The following is a 14,506-nucleotide window of genomic DNA, read 5'->3' as shown; positions in this document are numbered from 1 at the left end:
CTCAGGTTTATTAACAGAAGCGGGACGAGAGCAATTGCATGGTTCTTGATGTCAGGGGGCCAATTGTTACAGGATTTAATGACGGGTACAAATAAAGATGCAGCTGAAACTCTCAAAGTAAAGTTTCAGGACTTGAAATATTTGACATCCCTTCCTACTGGATGCACCTAGTATTTCCATAATTTATACAGATTTACATTTAATCAAACCACTGTAGTTGCCCTTTTCTCCGAAATCAATATCTGAAGCAGTAAAGGTCGTTAGTAAACTATTCGTCTAAGTATCTCTTAATGACGGTAGGCTATGTGTTCAAGAAAATAATTATGGGACCGTAGAACAAAAGTACAAGTCTTGAAACTGTGCTGACCACTAATCATTCCTCAAATGGGCTTGACTCCAGTACTTAAACCCCCCTCTGGCCAATCTCCCTGATACGGGAACGCCTCAAATCTCAGACTTCTATCCTAGTTAAAAAAATTCTAAAAATTTTCTGTTCTCGATATATTTGAGATCAACTAAACCCCCCCCCAACATCATTGTGAGAAGACGACAGAAAAATAAAAATCTCTAAAACAGAAATCTTTCAGCACTCTCACCAGTGTAAAAAATAAAGATCATGATGAGTAAAACCGAGTGAACTGCCAGCCAGGACACATAAACGAAGCCATCTAGACTCGGTACTGCATTACCCCCAAACCGGCGACAATCTCTTCTATCACTTAGAAAAAAGACTTAAAGGAACGTTCTACATTCATTTTCTTAATAAATCTAATCGGAAAAAAAATTATAACGAACGGGTTTGGCTACAGCTATACACGAGTTCCAAGCACACCTTTCTGAACAAATCAGTCAGGAAAGAAATATCTCCAACAGCAAATGTCAGTGCTCTCCTTTTTTTTTACTCGACCCCGTCAGGCAGAATCAGCCACTCTCGTTCCACACACTACGAATCTCCTTTCAATGTTGATAACACATTCTAATTTATAGAGCTCGAGTGCTGAAGACAAAACTTCGAGCCTAAAGCTGAACCTGTGACCAAGGAAGAACCAAGGGCTTCCTGCTCCGCTTGAACGTGGGACAGCCCTTTGATAAATTCAGTTCATCACGGAGAGAGGACTGTGCAACTCAATTAAACATGACTCCGAGAAACAAGAAGAAACACTGAAAAACGCGAAAATTGGCCTAAAGGAGAGTTATCATAAAAACCTGTCATCTGAAGCTATTACCGAAGGAAAATGAAAACCTTCCGCCGCTACATGAGAATACACACGACGAATACACATTGACACCAGGAAAAACCACGCGGGGAAAAAACATGACTTTGCGGGAACTTTAAAAAGAGAAGAAGCTCAGGCATTACAGACCTGAGGTGCATCGGGCTCGGCGGGCTGCTCTCCCGCGACGAGGTCGTTGCTGTTCATGCTCGGCTTCCCGCATGAATCGCCGCCCAGAAGCTCCTCCGCCGACAGGATGGGCACCGGCGGCGGCGGCGGCCAAGCGGCCTCGGGCACGGCGCGGGCGGGCGGCGGCACGCACAGGTTGTAGGAGTAGGGCAAGGTGCCCTCGCAGAAGTCGGCCGGGAAGGCGGCGCCGGCCAGCGAGAAGCGTTGCGCGCCCAGGCAGCGCAGCACGGCGGGCGGCCCGGTCCGGCGCAGCCGCGCCACCACGGCCAGCGCCACGCTCAGCACCAAGAGCGCCGAGAGCAGCGCCAGCGCCAGCACCAGGTAGAACTGCAGCTCGGCCGCCGCCGCCGCCGCCTCGGCGCCCGCCGGCCGCTCGCTCAGCTCCGGCAGCGCCTCCTGCAAGCTCTCGGCCAGCACCACGTGCAGCGTGGCCGTGGCCGACAGCGCCGGCTGCCCGTGGTCCTTCACCACGGCCACCAGCCGCTGCTTGGCCGCGTCCCGCTCGCCCACGGCGCGCGCCGTGCGCACCTCGCCGCTGTGCAGCCCCACGCGGAACAGCGCCGGCTCCGACGCCTGCACCAGCTCGTACGACAGCCACGCGTTGCGCCCCGCGTCCGCGTCCACCGCCACCACCTTGGCCACCAGGTAGCCGGCCTCGGCCGAGCGCGGAACCACCTCGAAAGGCGCCGCCGCCGCCCCTCCCGCAGCCTCTCCCGCCGCCGCCGCCGGCGCGGGCCAGAGCACCCTGGGCGCGTTGTCGTTGCGGTCCAGCACGAAGACGCGCACCGTGGCCGTGGAGCTGCGCGCCGGCGAGCCGCCGTCCTGCGCCCGCACGGCCACCGTGAACTCGCGGCACTGCTCGTAGTCCAAGGAGCGCTGCGCGTACAGCGCGCCGCTCCGCGCCTCCACCGACACCAGCGGCGCCGCGCCCGCAGCGCCCGCGCTGCCGCCCGCCAGCCAGTAGCTCACGCGCCCGTTGGCGCCCGCGTCCGCGTCCCGCGCCTGCACGCGCAGCACCAGCGCGCCCGCCGCGTTGTTCTCCGCCACGTACGCGCTGTACGCCGCCTCCTCGAACACCGGCGCGTTGTCGTTCACGTCCGACACCTCCAGCACCAGCTCCCTGCTGCTCCGCAGCGCCGGCCTGCCCCGGTCCCGGGCCACCACCGTCACGCGATGCTCCGACGCCTGCTCGCGGTCCAGCGCGCCCGATGTCACCACCTTGTACGAGCTGCCCGAGGACGTCACGATCGACAGCGGCGCCTCTCCCGATAGCTCGCACGTCACCTGACCGTTCTCGCCGGAATCCGGGTCGTTTACGTTCAGCACGGCCACCACGGTCCCCGCTGGCGTGTCCTCGGGCACCGGGCTCGACAGTGACAGAGTCGTGATCTCTGGCGCGTTGTCGTTCACGTCTAGCACCTCCACCACCACCTTGCACTGTGCCACCAGACCTCCACCATCCCTCGCCTCCACCAGTAATGTGTAGCCTCTTGTGTCCTCGAAGTCCAAAGCCTCTTTTAGCGTGATCATTCCGCTTTCCGTGTCCATCATGAACTTCTGAAGTACCTTGGCAGGCATTTTCCCAAAGCCGTAAGTGATGCGAGCATTGTTGCCGATATCAGCGTCGGAGGCAGAGACGTTTAACACTCTCGACCCCGGGGCTGCGTCTTCGCGCAATTTCGCACGGTACTGGTCCTGCCCGAATACGGGTGGATTGTCGTTGGCATCTGTCACATTGATCCGAATCCTGATAATTCCGGATCTAACTGGATCCCCGGCATCCGCCGCCGCTAGCATCAGCTCAAAAGAGCTTTCCTTCTCCCTGTCCAACGCTCTGTCCAGCACTAATTCCGGCTGATTGCTTCCGTCAGGGCTCTCCTTCATGACCAGAGAGAAAGATGGGTTGCTGGTGAGCTGGTAAGTCAGCAGCGAATTGCTTCCTGAGTCAGCATCTTGGGCCATCTCCAGCGGAAAACGAGCACCAGGAAGCGTCCATTCCCCTACGTCAAGTTCCAGAGCAGCATTGCTGAAGGTCGGGGAGTTATCATTCACGTCCTCGATGGACACCTCTACTTGGAAAACGTTCAGCGGGTTGTGCACCAGCGCCTCGAAGATGACAGAGCAGGTCGCCGACTCGCCGCACATCTCCTCCCGGTCCAGCCTCTCGTTCACGTACAGGTTCCCGTTCTCCTCATTCACCCTGAAGTATTTCAGATGCTTCTTGCCGCCAGACGCCACCTGCAGCTTGCGCGCCGGCAGCTCGTCCGCGCTGAGCCCCAGGTCCCGCGCCAGCGGCCCCACGAGCGAGCCTCTGCCCAGCTCCTCGGCGATGGCGTAGCGGACCCGCTCGGCCGCCGCCCGGCACCACACGCACAGCAGCAGCAGCAGCGCGCCCAGCAGCGCTCGCCCGCCGCCCGGCCCAAGCCTCTGCCGCCGCCTCACCGCCATTCTCTGCCCGCTGCGCTCCTGCCTCCTGCCGCTGCCCTGCCTCCCTTCCGGCCGCTCTCGCCGCCCACAACAGACACCGCTCAAAGGCACCCACACCGCTCGGGCCGCCTCTCGCCGCCGCTGCTGTCGGTGCCGCTGCGGCCGGCGCCGGGCGAGCGAGCAGCCTGCGGGGGCAGGACGCTGCGGCGGCGGCGGCTCCAGCGGCGCTCGGCGGCGGCCAACAGCGACACCCGGAGGCGCCGCCGCGACACTGCAGCCGCCGCACGGCCGCGCTCAAGGCCGCCCGGCTTTGGGCGGGGCTCAGCGCCTGCACCGGCCCCGGGGGCTCTCCCCGACCAAAAACACCGAGAGCGGGAGCTACTGCTTTATTCCACTCCACGGCGTTTCTATGACTTGTGCTGGCGGGCGCTTTTAATGCATTCTTTTCAGTCACAGTGAACAGTCACATGCAAATATCCACGGCACCCCACTAAGGAATGGAACTAAGCTGCTTTTAATAACATCACAGCCCATTTACATCAGCAATAACCGATAACATAGGGAAGACTTCAAGAGCTTTTTTGAACTCTGTCACGTCTTGAATTGTCATTCATTACTTGAGAAATATTTAATATGAGATATAGATAAGCCTAAAGCAATGTGAGCATCCCCTGTGCCAAGAAGGCAGAATAACGTTTACTCTTTCGTTCCTGACTCATTAAAGTTGCTTCATCTGAGTTGTTTCATTCATCCATATCTGAGCACCTGACAATGGAAAGCGCAAAGGAACACTAAGTCCTTCATAGAGCAAAACAATGTTTCCAACTTCCAATTTAAACTTTTGTTTAAAGGTCATTAAATTCATACCACTGCCATGGGCAAGAACATGCTAGAGTTGAACATTTGGAGTATACCCAAAACTTTTCTTGGCAATATTTTCTATTTCCAAACCACCCACACCGGAAAGTTTTCTCTCAATCAAAACCTTATTTCTTTTACTGAAAGATATTTGAATGGTGTCTTATGACCACTGGCACTCATAAAAAGAGCTCTGTCCATTTTTCTTATAAGCTCAAACAGAAACAGCAAAAATACAGTGATAAGTCTACACACAGGCCTCATTTCTCTATGCTGCAAGACCAACACTCCTTCAGCCCTTCTGCATAACAGAAATGTTCCAGATACCAGACCACTCCCATGATCCTTCTAGGAACTGTAACCTGTCTATTTGGGATATTGGCCAAAGATCTCCATGCAGTCTCTGCACTGACAAAAAGAGTTTAGAGGAGGGAAGGAACTCCCTCGACCTGCCAGGCAGAGTGCTTGTCATGCAGTGCAGGACACAATTCCAGCAGCAGGTGCCCATGGGCAGCTCATGCCCCACCTCATCACCCACCAATAACCCAAACCACTTCTCTGCAAAGCTCTTCCATATCCCCCACTCTCTCTGTAAACTGGGGATTGTCCCACCCCAGCTGCAGGACCTTGCACTTTGATCCATTTCATGATGGCTGCACGGGGCCACTTCTCCAGCCCATCCCTGGCTGCCATCTCTGCCCTGCAGTCAATCAGCTCCAATCGGTGTCAGCTGCAAATTGCCTGAAGGTGCCTCAATCCCATTGGCCATGCAGGTGCTGAACAGAACTGGGCCCAGTCAGGGCCCTGGAGGGACAGCACAAGTCACTGCTTTGCACCTGGACATGGAGCCACTGTCTGCAACTCTCTGCAGGTGACTCTCCAGCCTGTTCCTCAGCCATCTGACAGCCTCCAGCTGATTGCCCAGCAGGTTCCTCTGGGTGATGGCCTGGGGGACACTGCACACCTTCTCCCACTGGGCCCTGCTCTGTCCATGCAAACCTTGGCTGGGCTGGGTGGTCACTCTGCACTTGGACAGCTGCAGCAGAGATGATCCTGCGTGATTACACCACAGACAAAATGTTCCTGGCTGAGCACAACAGGAGTGCTTGTGAAACCCTTCCTCTGTGCAGCTGGAAACATCCCAGCTGTGTGTGGGAACTGCACCTGCACTCGGGCAACTGGCACAGAGGAGACCTTCCACATGAGATCCGACACCCTGAGCCTGAGCTCTTGACAACAAGCAATGCAACAGCCAGAAACACATGGAAATGGACAGATGCAATAACATTTTGTAGGTCTGCCTTGCTCTACAGAAGCAACTCAAATCCCACTGGACTCCATCAGGCACAGCCTGGTGTTATCTGTGACATGTGACATGCAAGGCAATGACCCAGTTCTTCTCCAGCCTCACACACAGAGCTCCCCTCTCTGCTTTATTTTCCATGCCAGGCCACTGTGAGGTTTTGCTCGTGGCCATCTCCTCACTGCTCAAATCCATCATGAGATGATAATGCACTGCAGCCACTCCCAGAAGGGAGGTGCAATTGTCTGCTCACCACCATTATGATAAGGAACTCAAGGATTCTAGAGCACAAAAATGATAAACAATCTTACTAAAAGATCAGCAGTCGTGCAACTGAGAATGGCTCATTCCCTCAAAGCTCAAACCATTGGCTTTGAGGGAATCTTCTCCCCATCCTCATCACATGCTCTGTTCCACAGAGAGGCAAAGTCTACTAAAGTCATATTTACATCTATTTCTCCCAACAGGAACAGAACACAAAGTCACTCTCATATCTCCTGCCTTCCACTCCCTTTGCAACAAGAGCAGGGGACATTGGCACATCATATGTTACTAAGCAAAGCTCCATTGTTGATAATAGTATGTATACCCAAATACTGAGTAAATCAAGGGAAATGAAACAAAGCAAACAATACCCAGAAAACCTGAAATCATTAATGAGATAAGGCAAGGAAGCATTAGAAGACAACAAAAAAAGGAGATGCTCACAGCGAAATCTTCTAAGCTTCTATTGCAGACCTTAAAATCCATCTCTGAGAGCACCAGGAAGTCACTGAGGACTCAATCTGCAAGTGTGAGGCCCTGAGGGCTTACACAGCACAGCAGGATAGGGGGAGTCAGTAGAAGAATGAGTCCTCTCAGCAACTCTTTCTACTGCATGGCCTGCTCGCCTTGCACAGTTATAAAACTATCATTTTAAAGACCTTGTGATCGGCCTTCTTCTAAAGATAAATCTTCTGACAAATTACAACAGATTACCCTACTGCCTCATCTGCATAGTACCCAAACAATGTTCAGTCTTAAGTGACTGAAGTAAGGATGTCCTGAAAAACATCAGTTACTGTTTCATATTTCAAAAAATTACCTGATCTGTGAAAATGAGCTGCAACCTTCTGGGAAACTCAGGCCTGAATGAAAGTGGAAGAAACTCTATAGCACAATGCAGTATAGAGATACAGATAATGGAGCTTTCACACAGGATTAATCAGCTCTTCCACCCAACAAGTATGGTTCAACATGAACAGTTACTGTATGGTTCAACATGAACAGTTACTGTGCACAATGTTACTGTCGGAGGACTGACATTATCTTTCATGACAGACACACCAGGATCAGAACAACAATGGCACTGCCTTTGGCACCAAGCATGAAATCAAACCATTTCTCTGCCAAACCCACGCTGAGTCCCCCATTTGCCTGGCACAGAACTGAGCTCTCACCCTCCTCACTCTGCATTCACAGCCTTCAGTTTCACCATCAACACAAACCACAATTTTGGTGCCATGGTTGCCACAGAGAAAGCAACACCTTGGGGAAACATCCATTCATGAAGTTGTATTTGTTGAATGAAATATTCAAGGTCAGGCTGGCTGGGGCTCTGAGCCACCTGCTCTGCTGGAAGATGTCCCTGCCCATGGTGGAGCAGCTGGAACAAGAGGATCCTTAAGGTCCTTTGCAACACAAACCATTCTATGATTCTATGTTTCTACGATAATATGATTACATGTACAGCTTCAAGGGATGGATGAGAGATACTCTCCCTACTGGATAATTATGTGTTTTGGAGTTTACAAGATGGCCAAAAAAATTCAGCTTTACTCCTCAACAAAAATACAAGCAAACCAACCAACCCAACCCTACCTAACCCCACCCAACCCAAACAAATTATCCAAAGGAACTGAAATGAACTCAGACAAGAATGGGAAGATGTCAGAAGAGTATCAATCATGGCCTCACATTGCAGATTGGGTCAACTGCAGTATACGCACAACCCAGAAAACTGGACGGAAACCAATACACAGGGGCCTCACACAGGAGCTCACACCACAGGCCCCAGGCTGTCATTTCCTTGGACAATAAGGGATAGAAAAACCTTGGAACCACAGCTGCGGGCATCATCCAAATACCAAGACAACCAAAACGGGACACAATTCATTCATTCATTTTGAATTGAATCACAGTGAACTCCAGCACCAGCCCTGTCTCTGCATACACAGACTTCTTCTCGCTGGCAAACATAACATGGAAGAAAACTGTGCATACAGACATCATTACATGAAAGTCGTGTGCAAAATTTCTCAGAGGCTAAGCATCACAACTAAGGTTATTCTGTTCCTCCCAATTATTTGAACAAGTGGGAAATCTCATATATGCCATAAATTATTACCAGCCCTGTCAAAGACCCACACATCCAAGTATGACCTCAAAGGCAGCATCACCATTCTTCAGCACATGGACTCCTCAAAGTATGTCTGACTGTCACTTTTGACGCAGAGGAATATGGAACCCAAACTAGGCCCATTCAGTCCAAATCACACAATTGAAAATCATACAACTCCTCCTGACTCATTTTCAGAAGGCCAGCAATAGCCCTGGGGATCAACAAAACACAGACCATGTCTCCACCAGGGCCTCCTCACAAACCACACATCCAACACTCTCTTCTAACCCTTCTATCCCACCTCCCATGGATAGCATAGATCATCAGAATTTAGAGAGACTCCACCAAAAGGAAAGTTACTCAACTGCATCTCCTTACCATGGATAATATTTGACTTCACATACAAGACATCAGACAAGAAAAAATATTTATTACACAAACATTTTAGGAAACTTGTCTATGGAAATGTCTCTGTCTTTTCACCTATAAACAGGAAAGAACCATTTGCAGATGATCACAAGAATGAGACAGAAAGTTAACACCTGCAGAATTGAACAGCTCACAACACTCTCATGAATTATTTAACTCACAGTACATATTGATGACATTGTTTATAGGCACTGAATACACAGCTTGCAATTCCCATACCCCATCTGTCATAAATGCAAAATTAAGCTTTAAAGTGCCACCATTATGATGACAAACAAATACTTATTAAGAGCTTGTCAAGGTTTTCCATGCAGCTGGAATACAGATCTTCTAAACAATTACTTTGGGGAGAAGAACCCCACATTCTTTCATGCTACAGATAGAAACAGGACAGGAGATGGAGGAAAACATTCCCTTGAGTCTTTCACCAGACATTCACACACAGCTCACACCACTCAGATTTCCAAACCTTCACACCATTCATGGTGTGCTTTCACCCATTTATCATAAAAAGGTGCGAGAGTGAAGGCCCAGTTCCCCAGTCCATTTCTCTTCCCAGCACCAATTTCACACAGCTATCTGCACATCTTTGTGCTGTGGAAGATACATTTGCTGCTCACTGAAGTTCTGTGAAGAGACTTTGTAGGTCTCAAAGGAAAAAGCTGAGCAGTCTTCCAAGAGACACTGACTCAGTGAATATCTGCTCACACGGAATTATGCCCACTTTGTATATCCCACTGCGCCTCGAATCTCTCCTTCCCATCCAGGCAATTCTCTTGCCATGCTAAATAGTTTCTACCCAAGGATCAATCAGCTCCATCTGACATAGCTCTACCTTGAAAAACAAGAAAAAAACAAAGCGATTCTACCATTTCCTCCTCCACGTGCAGCCACCCACAGGCTTTTAAAATAATCACAACTTCGAGAAGATCCTTCATCCTCATAACAGAGAGACAGACATCATCAAGGACTACTTGTTGCCTGGTCCAAGATCTTTGTTGCAGACAAAGACCAAAGAATGGATTACACAAACGCTTCCTGCAGACCTCCAGTATGTATCATGGAACGTGATAAATGCTGAGAAAAATGTGCAGAAAAGTTCCACACAAAGCCATCAGCATTTTGTTCAAGACACATGCTACCTATTCAAGCACATGTGCTCTTGGTAAAACACATGAGTCTTCTAAAAAGCTGTATTTCTTAATAAGGTGATCCATCCCTTCAGAAGATCTAATACGAAGAGCAAGACAGATTCTACACAGGACACCTGACACAGGGGAAACAATGCCTGGAACCTGATCAATACCCAAACCGCCGACCTAAACAACAGCGTGCCAGCAGCAGCCTTCTCCCTCCTTCCTTCTTCACGAACTGGAAGGCTGAGGATCCACCCCATGTTCACACAATGACAGCAATGGGCAACAGCCTCCAGAACGACACCAAAGGAAACCTTACCGCGCTTTTAGTCAAAGTCTCCTCTGCAAGCCAGAGAACAGGGCGGGGAAAGGGCAGGGCAGCATCACAAGAAAGCGTCTTGGAGAAAACCTGTACAGAGGAACTCACCGATGGAGGGGCGGGATCCGAGGTGAGGGCGCCGGCCTGGTCCCCGTCCCCGAGCAGCGGCGCGGGCTCGTCGGGCGGCGGCCGGGCCGGGAGGGTGTCGCAGCAGCTGGCGGCCGAGAAGCGCAGGTGGCTCTTGCGCGAGTCGGCCGTGAGCGACACGTCGTGCGAGTAGGACCGCAGGAAGGCGCGCACGCCGTCGATGCCCACGAAGTGCGAGACGGGCACGCCGCGCGAGGCGCCGCCGTCCGGCGGCAGCAGCTGCCGGCGGTGGCAGCGGCGCAGGCGCAGCGCCAGCAGCAGCAGCAGGAAGGCCACGAAGAGGCACGAGACGGCGGCCACGGCCAGCACGAGCCAGCGCGTCAGGCTGGCGGCCGGCTCGCCCGGCGCCGCCGCCTCGTGCGCCGCGCCGCCCAGCTCGGCCAGCAGCTCGGCCACGCTCTCGGCCAGCACCACGCTCAGCGTGGCCGTGGCCGACAGCGCCGGCCGCCCGTGGTCCCGCACCAGCACCACCAGGCTGTGGCGCGCCGCGTCGCGCGCCAGCGGCGAGCGCGCCGTGCGCACCTCGCCGCTGTGCGGCCCCACGCGGAACAGCCCCGGCTCCGTCGCCTTGGCCAGCTCGTACGACAGCCACGCGTTCTGCCCCGCGTCCGCGTCCACCGCCACCACCTTGGCCACCAGCGCGCCGGCCTCCGACCAACGCGGCGCCAGCTCCACGCCCGACCACGCCGCCGCCGCGGCCGCCGGCGGGTACAGCACCTGCGGCGCGTTGTCGTTCTCGTCCACGATCTGCAGCCGCACCGACACGTTGCTGCTCAGCGCCGGCGCGCCGCCGTCCTCCGCCCGCACGCACAGCTGCAGCTCGCGCACCTGCTCGTAGTCCAAGGAGCGCAGCGCGTACAGCGCGCCCGTCTCCGCCTGCACCGACACGTACGACGACAGCGGCGCGCCCCGCACCCGCCCCTCCGCCAGCCGGTAGCGCACGCGCGCGTTCTGCCCCCAGTCCGCGTCCGTGGCGCGCACCGTCAGCACCAGCGCGCCCGCCGCGTTGTTCTCCGCCAGCCGCGCGCTGTAGCGCTCCTCCGCGAACACCGGCGCGTTGTCGTTCACATCCAGCACCCGCAGCGCCACCACCGCGCTGCTCTGCAGCGACGGCGACCCGCCGTCCGCCGCCCGCACCGTCACGTTGTACTCTGACACCCGCTCCCGATCCAGCTCTCTCGCTGTCACCACGCGGTAGTAGCTGCCGTGGGAGCTCTGCAGGCGGAACGGAATGTCCTTGTCGAGCGAGCAGCGCACCTCGCCGTTGGCCCCCGAGTCCCGATCATTTACGTGCAGCAGGGCTACCACTGTCCCCGACGGCGCATCCTCAGAGATCTCAGTCAATGAGGATGATACTGTCAGTTGAGGGGCATTGTCGTTGACGTCTGTCACAGAGACCGTGACTTTGGCTGCATCGAATAGCTCTCCGTCGTCCCGTGCCTGCACCTCCAATTCAAATGAGGAAATGTCCTCGAAGTCCAAGTTCTTCTTAAGGGTTATTTCTCCTGTCTCTGTGTCAAGGTGAAAAAGTTCGGATGCCCCTTCTGTAATTCTGCGTAAACTGTATTTCACGTGTCCGTTCGCACCCTCGTCGGCGTCCATAGCTGTGACAGTGACGAGGACAGAGCCCACGGGCACGTCCTCGGGCACACGCACCGTGTACTCCGCCTGGCTGAACACGGGCGCGTTGTCGTTCGCGTCCAGCACCGTCACACGGATCCGAGCCGTGCCCGTCCGTGCCGGATCGCCGCCGTCCATCGCCCTCAGCACCAGCTCGTGAAACGCCGCCTCCTCCCGGTCCAGCGCCTTCGCCAGCACCAGTTCGGGACGCTGATCGCCGCCGGGGCCCGCCTGCACGGCCAGCGAGAAGTGCTCGTCACCGCTCAGCTCGTAGCTCTGCAGCGAATTCCGGCCCGAGTCAGGGTCGTGAGCCTCGGACAGGGGAAATCGCGACCCCGGGGCTGTCGCCTCGCTCATCCTCTGCTCCAGTTCGATTTCCTTGAAGCTGGGCTCGTTGTCGTTAATGTCCGTGATTTCCACTTCTATTTCATAGAACTTCATTTCCTCCTCCACTATCAGCTCACAGCGCAGCACGCATTTCTCCACCAGCCGGCACAGCTGCTCTCTGTCGATCCTCTCTGCCGTCACTAAATGTCCCGTCTTCCCGTGCACGGCAATATACTGTGTCCGACCTCTTTCTACAATGCGAACGCCGCGGTCTCGGATCTCCGGCAGGTGCAGCCCCAGGTCCTTGGCCACGTCGCCCACGAACGAGCCCTTGGGCATCTCCTCGGGCACCGAGTAGCGCAGCTGCCCCCACGCCGCCTCCCACGCCGCCAGCAGCACGGCCCAGAGCAGAGCTCGCTGCCGCCGGCCCCAGCGCCTCCGCGCCGCGCACATCTCGGCCGCGGCTGCTCCCCGCTGCCGCCTGCTGCTCTGGTTTTCCTGCTATCTGGTTTCCGCGCTTGCTGAGGTTTCCTATAGGACTCTCCGCTCACCGGCCCCTGCTGTACCCTCTTTCTCCCCCCCTCTTGCAGGTATCTGCACTGTGAGGACGACCGGAGATCGCCGGGCTGCCGGCACTGCAATCCGGCAAACGAGTGATCGAGCCGATCCGCAGCGGGCGGGGCTGCCGGTAGCGCTCCGAGCTTCCTCTCGCTCCTCTCGGTCAACAGCGGCGCCCGCAGCCTCCTCCCGGTACTGCAGGCACCGAGCGCTACCTAGCGCTGCCCGCCCTGCCTTCCCACGGGCAGCTCGCGGGGAGGGGACAGCAGCCTCCGAAAGGTTGAGTCCCGTCCTGTGGGAACCCCCTTCCTCGGCTTTCCTACAATCGACTTCTTATTCGATCATCCAGCCCTTAACTAGATACATTTAATACACCTTGTGGGGTTGCAGTATTTCTGCCCCACCCAAAAACCTTAAATAAATGTGATAAAATATGTTCTTAGAATATGGCATGCAGAATAATGCTCATATTATTTCCTTAGGCCCTGAAGCTCAATATCCTTCCAGCAACTGTTAAGTCTTTTAGACCAGTCCGTCTTCAGGACTTTCCCCTCACCCATTCGGCAGGTTAAAACAACTCCATGTACGCTCAAAAATAATTATGAATGATCAAAATATTTTCTCCCTGCATTCCGCAGAATAAAGACAACACTAAAATTTTGGGCCGTATTATATTCAAGCTGCTCATCCCAGGGTGTTCGGAAGCACCCTGACTTCACCTCATTTTTCATACACCACTTTGAAATTGCTCCTCACACCTTTACACAACACAGGCTGCGCTTACGCCGGGTTCTCCTTTGTGCAGTAATTCAGAAGAAGAGAGCAATGAGCCATAAAACACAATAGAATCTTTCTCGTCAGAAAAGACCTCCCATGTGATCAAAGCCAGCCTTTCTGGCTTGGGGGGAAATTTCAGAACATACAAAAAACCCAAAACGAAACGAAATACTAAAACATGCCTGAAAGAAAACTATCAGGTTATATGATATGGAAAGGGGAATGGAAAACTAAAACCAGAGTTTAAAACACAAAAACCAAGGATGTGGAGTTTCTTTGTGGATTTGATGTTTGTTTTGTACTTTGTTTTCTTTCTTTAGGATTTCTGGTTCCTCCTTCGTTTTTTGAGGTTTTTTGCTTGTTTTGTTTTTCAAATCCTGAATTACCCTGTCTGGGGTGTGTAACCGGTATAATTTTTTCAAAAGATATTACGACGCACAACAGATGCATGAATTTTGTACTCAGGAAGCCGCATGCAAACCTGCTTTACTCCTAAAATATCGAAAAAACGCTTAGCAACGGCTGCTTCTTTCAGAGTTATCTATCGAGTTCAAGTATACTACGTCGAGAAAGAGCAATGAAAGAAGGTAAAGTAATGTTTTTCCTTAAACTTCAAACCATTGAAGACAACAGCAGAATGCCAGGCATAATTTGCCACAGAAACTTTATAGAACCTAACGTTGAAGACAAAGCAGAGTTTCACAACATCTTCAGAAGCAGAAAGAGCCATATCGCATAGGCTGCTACCAACATAAACATGAGATATAATCACTTAACGCCTCATGGAAATACGAAAGAGCAATACCGCTGCAACAATGAATT

The 14,506-nt window shown here is 53.4% G+C and overlaps 2 protein-coding genes across 2 annotated transcripts; both read right to left on the bottom strand.

Moving 5' to 3' along the window:
• Positions 1-1,349: 1,349 nt before the first annotated feature.
• Positions 1,350-3,851, bottom strand: LOC128944487 (protocadherin gamma-B5-like). The gene has a single exon (XM_054287766.1). It carries the CDS (start codon positions 3,849-3,851, stop codon positions 1,350-1,352), a length of 2,502 nt encoding a protein of 833 aa, XP_054143741.1.
• An 80-nt stretch (positions 3,852-3,931) lies between these two features.
• Positions 3,932-12,956, bottom strand: LOC128944486 (protocadherin gamma-A10-like). Its single transcript, XM_054287765.1, has 3 exons — positions 10,364-12,956; positions 5,525-5,724; positions 3,932-4,178 (listed from the first exon to the last, which is right to left on the bottom strand). The coding sequence occupies exons 1-3, from the start codon at positions 12,800-12,802 to the stop codon at positions 3,932-3,934; spliced, it is 2,886 nt and encodes a 961-aa protein (XP_054143740.1). The 5' UTR covers positions 12,803-12,956.
• Between the last annotated feature and the right edge of the window lie 1,550 nt (positions 12,957-14,506).

Source organism: Melozone crissalis, unplaced genomic scaffold, assembly GCF_028551555.1.
Source record: "Melozone crissalis strain CALT ecotype California unplaced genomic scaffold, PUWL_Pcris_2 ptg000061l_1, whole genome shotgun sequence".
Classification (NCBI taxonomy): Eukaryota; Metazoa; Chordata; class Aves; order Passeriformes; family Passerellidae; genus Melozone; species Melozone crissalis.
Note: the sequence above shows the minus strand (reverse complement) of the source record. Positions and strands in the feature narration are given on the sequence as shown.